At 36.5% G+C, this 6191-nt stretch overlaps 1 protein-coding gene across 1 annotated transcript in view; it reads right to left on the minus strand.

The window, feature by feature from the left end:
• The window catches only part of PDE11A (phosphodiesterase 11A), a 244679-nt gene that overhangs the window by 201801 nt on the left and 36687 nt on the right, over nt 1-6191 (minus strand). Inside the window, 1 exon segment of the mRNA XM_038422222.2 lies at nt 4186-4344. Coding sequence (XP_038278150.2) covers nt 4186-4344 — 159 coding nt within the window.

Genomic DNA, 6191 nt, shown 5'->3' on the forward strand with positions numbered 1-6191 from the left:
ATACAATGGTAGAATCCAAGAAATTGGTATTAAATATTTACATCCATTTATATGCAATACACAATTCACATTCATGAAGTTGATAGTTTGCCAGTTGTACCTATGGATAATTATATGTACTATTGATTAAACGTAACATCAAAAATTTAGGCCAGATGTTAAAAGGGCAACTCCCTTTATGCAGGAACAATTTGCTCCCACAAAAATGGTTGTGAACAAAAGGGAGACTGGTTAGAGGCTTTTAAAAAAACAAAACAAAACCCTTGCAGTTGATTTTTTCAAGCAGCTATTGCTTCTTTAATTCAGTTGTGGCTAAGCACTGTAACATATAGAGCAAGATTTATAATGTATGTTTACTGAGTTTATCAAATATGGCCAAGATTTTCAAGAATGAATAGCAATTTTGCCTCTAACGATGGGTACCCAATGTGTGAAACTTTAAGTGAGCTTGATTTTCAAAAAGGGCCAAGTACCTACTTTAAAGGGGCCCAATTTTCAGAGTGTATCTCAAGTTGAGCCCCCAAAAATTGAGCCCCCAAAGTCACAAGTCACTTCTGAAAATCTTTGTCTAAAGAACTAGAGCATTGTAGTATCATTTGTTCAGATACATTGTGTTTTTTTGTAATGTACAGTGGGGGAAAAATTAGTTTGTAAGATTGCCACGTGAGGAAAAATTATCTTCAGTGCAGAGCTGGAATGTTTTCTCCTTCTTGCCATATCTGGTGCTTCTGACGAAGACAGGAATGTTGCTCTCTTCCCTATCACTCCTATGCACTGCAAGGAAAGCAACTAACCAGCAGTACATCTCAAGTATATACATCCACCGCAGTGAATGTTTTATGTGGTTTCCTGTATATAAAATTATTAACATAACTAGTGGCGGTTAAGGTGAGGCACAGCCAGTAACAAATTATATTTATATATTAAAAAAATTAAAGACACACATCTCTAAATTATTGGGAACCTTCAAATTGTGCATATTGTTAGCTGTATAACAATGGAAATATTTTATGGTTAACCTCCTCTATCCTTCACTCCTTCCGTTGCTTGTTGTACTCACTTATGTATCTTGTCTTAAATTAGAACGTTGGTGTCCAAATTCCAGTTTTTCAAACTGGTCAAAACAATGGAATCTGAATGAAAACCAAAAGCCAGAAGTTTAATCCAAGAGTTGCCAGTCAGCTCAAATAGGCACAAGATTAAAAATAAAATTGAAAGAAATTTAAAACAAAGTAAACAAAATGGGTACACTTACATCTGCTGTAGAGGAAAACAAATGAGACTGATAAAAAACAAGCTTCTGGTTCACAAAACTGATGTCATTCAACATATCTACTGGACTGTCTCCATCTGGTGGCAAGGAGGTACCATAGCCAATAATCTCTCAGAAATACAGAGAAATTGCTGTTCATCCATGTTTCTGATAGCAGGCATCTGACAGCTATTATCAGTTGCAAAAATAACCGCTATTCCTCCCTCTCTCACCTTTAATATCTAGCCAGTTATTAGTTTACATTTTCCCTCCTGGATTGCCATAAGATTCCATCACATAAAGATACTTCAGAAAGGCAATAAGTTTCTAATTACACCCCATACACACCAAATCAAAGACACTGGTGCGACAGACATTATTCATATTATATTATTATCCTCATTAGTCACATAGCAGTACTTAGGATAACTCCTTTTTGCAGCAACAATTTTATTGCTGTGCACTGTATTCTAGACATATATTTTATATTTATTAGAAATCATGAACAAACAACACTGACTTTAAAAAAGAAACATACAGTACTATACTTACACACAATTACTGGAAATCATTTTTGATTTATGCAGCATTTCACACAGTACACAACTTACATTAGTTTCGGTTTCCTAATTCATTTCACTCATATCATATCATTCTTCATTCTAGAAACCATCACCACCTATTTAGGAGATAAGTCAAGGAGGCAGGAATTTTTCTTTACAACAGACATTATTATTTATCCTGCAGTAAATACAATACTTCCTCTTATTGTCACTGCACAGTAATGTCAACACATATATTATGCTACCAATGGCACAACCATAGAATACTCAACATTTCTAGATAATAAGCTCTTCAGGGCATGTTCTGTACCACAGCCAGCAGGCGGCGTGGGGGGGGGGGCTGGCTCGATCCTGATGAAATACACACACACCTCCCCATTATTGGGTTAGCTGCTATTTCATCCCACTTCATCCCTTTCCACTAACTTGCCTGCCTCCTAATCCTCTACATCCCACCCACTCTTCTGACCCATTCACATGTTCCGTCCAGGCTCTCACACAGATTTCTCATTTGCATGCACCCCCCATATTTTCTCACTCTTTCCACTCACAGTCTTTTACCCCCCAGTTCTCTCTCCAGCCCCTGAACTCCCTCCTATGCTCCACATTCCCTTGCACAGGCACACAGTTTTTCTTTCTTACCCTCTGTCCCTGCAAATTCACCTGATCCTCAGAGTGTTCCTCTCGGCCTCCAGACAGCACAAGTGGGTGTCACCTTCCCCTAAGGTAAGCTTGGCTTCATTCCATTTGGGAAAAAATCGGAGGCAGTGGTTATCTTTGCTAAAAGCAGCCTAAAGTTTCTCCTGCATGGGCTGTGTAGGCATTTTATGACCTCAGTCCCACTGAGAACACTGAGGGATGGTGAACCATTGACAAAGAAAAACAGAAACTAATGAGGGTGAAAAGTTGTCAGTGGGTGCCTCTTGGTCCACATATCAACGCATAAGGCACCTTCTAGACTACTACATTTTAAACAATCTTGAGTCCACGCAACTCCAAAAATTGAAATCTATGAAGACAGTTCATGAAGGAATTATCAATATGTATCACTAGATGTACAATGGAGTGTGTTTGGTCTGTAGCTATATTATAGAAACCACAAACAATGACTTTTTTTCTTCCTCTAGCATTAAAACAGTGTATATTTAAATCTGCTCTCTGTAATACTACAGAACTACACATCTTGCCTAACGATCAGGAACCTTTTTGTTAACCTTTACAGAATTCATTCCCTCTCTAAGGCCTTGTCTACACTAGGAAATTGTTCCTAAAATTTCCCACCACTGCTATCACTAGTGCAACTCCACTAGTGAGAACTCTAGTGTGGACAAAATCCTGGTGGCCACTGGCATTTTGAGCAATGTCATGAAGACTTGCTGAGTGGGGTTACAGGATTCTTAAAACACTAGCCACCTAGAATCCTGTCCACCACCCAGAATACACCACTTAGAATCCTAAATTACTAGTGCTCCCATCAGTAGTACTGAACCAATGATAGCAGTACTGGGAAATCTTAGCAAACAGTGTCTAGCATAAACATAGCCATAGGATCATGTCAAAAAGACAAAATTTACTGTAAGATAAATAGATCATTAATAATAAATGCCCTCCAACTTAATATGGCTATTTAAAGTAACTATTGTGATTAAATTTAAATAGTCTAAGCAAATGTGTGTTATTCAAAAGCTATTTATATTTCTGCTAAGTTCTTGGCATCTAAAGCCCTGAAATATTTTTGTTAATTTTGTATCAGTAATTATGGTTAATCATATTTTCTGGAATCACAGGTTAACATAATGAGACAAAGTACCATCAACTATGGTGATGATGCCAGACATAAAAAAAAAATAGCATTTGATTTTTCGTTCCTACATCAAGTCTTTATGAAGTAAATGAAAGATCATATACATGAACTCTGGTTTTCTTGAAAAATGCTAACTGGTAATAGAACACTAGGACTTGACTTCATGAAATAAGAAACAGTTAGCATTGAGCTCATTGCCTCTGTGGGGCTACAATTATATTTACTTCATCACAAGATTGGGAAAGAAACACTTTGTTATTAGTTCTACCTAGACATTTATGGAAGAGTTCAGAAAACAGATTCTCAATTAGAAAGCCTGTCTAGATTGTTGAAGCAAAATACAAACTAATCTTACAATACGAATACATCCAAAACTTATAATAAATAGATGAGAAACAAAGGTAGGTGGCAAGTTATCTCAATGTGATCTTATTACCACAGAGAAAAAGTTCATTCATTATTAATAAGGTGGGTTCCTCTCACAAAATAGGAGAATTGATCCTTAATAGTGGAAAGATTCTCTCGAGCTACCAGGGAAATGAAGCACACAAAATAAATAAGCTTACTTTTTCATCATCGTCGGTAAAAGGAGCACCTCCAGGAGTTTTATTTATTGCTTGGGCAACACCAATAATCTCTCCGTCGTTGTTTCTTATGGGCATGCACAACAATGACTTTGTCTTGTAACCAGTCAGTTTGTCAATCTCATCATTAAAGCGACGATCCTACACAAGGAAATAAGGGAAGTATTAACATGTGTATCTTACTTTTCTGAGTTTTCTTCAAGGAGAGAAGTTCACTGAATATCTTCTTCACTCAATGTCTTTTTTTTAACAGTGACATTATATTGGTACCTTATTCCCTATTACCATAGCATACCTAATTGTTGTTTTCCATAGTTAATATAGTGCAAGAGATAAGCTTCCTTTTAAGGCTGTTCCAAGTATTAGGTATAATACACCCATGTGCAGAGGGTCAGTGCGAGACCTATGCACCACTTAAGCACTCAAAATAGGATACAGGGGTTGACTTCGTCCTTAAAGAGCAGAACAGAAGACCCCAAGCGGAGAGTAGGAGAAGAAAACACAAGAAGCACTAAAGAGAAAAGCTTGTAACAGTAGAGCAAAGATATGCTTTTGAGAAGGAAGCCAGAAGCATCATCTCTTTCTGCTCCAACATCCCCTTATATTCCTTCTCTCTTGCTCATTTGCCCTTGCTTCAGGATGAATTACCTCTCTTTCATCTCCCAATACAAAAATGGAGCTGTCGTCTTCTTCCTGCTCCTCCTCTTCTGAAAGAAGAGGGTGTTCTGACTCTCTCCCTCTGCCTCTACAGCTTCCACTATTCTGGGTTCACTTTCCTCAGTGATCCACAACGTGCTTGAGAATTGAGTACTCCTGTGATTCACTCACTCTGCCTTCCATAGGATCAGGCCCTGAATATTTTTCTCTTAATCTCATTAATTTATAGTAAACTTATCGTAATTGTTATATGTAACCATGTCAGGTAAAAAATGTCAGACAGAAGTGCCATTTTTAAGTTGGCCCTTTCAGCTTCTGTTTGCAGCTTGCCATATTCAAACTGCATTATGAGTTATGAAACAGAGACCATCTGAACAGAACAGTTGTTCACCAGTGTAAGATTAGCTACCAATATTTTCAAAGTGGTGCCTAGGGCTTTAGCCACAATTAATGCTCAACCAAATCCCTCTGCAGTGCACTGAAAATGTAGGGGCAAATACCTTATTCACCTGAATGATTTTAAAATAGAGTATCCATTAATTGGATTCTTTTTTCCTTTAATTTGTAGAGTTCTAAGGGGTATGTTTTCAGTGTAGAGTGTGGGGATTTCACAGCACAACTCTCATTAATGTTAATGGAAGCAGTGTGACTGAATCTTTACAATGAAAATGCACCCCTAAGCATTACATGCAACTAGTAATTATTTATTCAAGCAATTTGCAAAATTAATTTCTTGCCATTTTATTTATGTTTACTTTATGCAGATCAGGCACTCTGTGTTACATTCTCCGTTCCCATTTTAATATAAATAAATACCTGGTTTATATAAATGTATTTTAGTATTAAATCACACTCTCATCAATCCACTGACATTTAGTTTTTATACCCTAGGATTTCATGAATTTCTATGTTATTGAGTGCTTGTATATAATTTCCAGATCATAAACTGAATAAAATTAATAAGAGTACATTTAAAATTCCCAGAGGAAATCATATAAAATCTGTACTTTCTCTGAGAAATTTGGATGGTGTATTTAATGCTTACCTGAAGCTACATTATGAACAGAAGGAAACTCTCAAAACAGGATGATAGAAATCAAGGTATGACTTATTTTTAAATCCAAGTAACACAGGAATCTGAATAACGGGCAGCATACTAAATAATAAATATACCAAAATCAAAATGCTAACATTTCATCAATGCCAAAATATTTGTAAGTATTTTTGTACTATTAATTATTTACCTAAGCTAAGCATGTTCACTAATCCTCATTAAAGAAGAATGTACATGAGAGCTAAATCTCTGCTAAAATTTGTCACTTCAGAGCACT

Source organism: Dermochelys coriacea, chromosome 11 (assembly GCF_009764565.3).
Source record: "Dermochelys coriacea isolate rDerCor1 chromosome 11, rDerCor1.pri.v4, whole genome shotgun sequence".
NCBI classification, from domain to species: Eukaryota; Metazoa; Chordata; order Testudines; family Dermochelyidae; genus Dermochelys; species Dermochelys coriacea.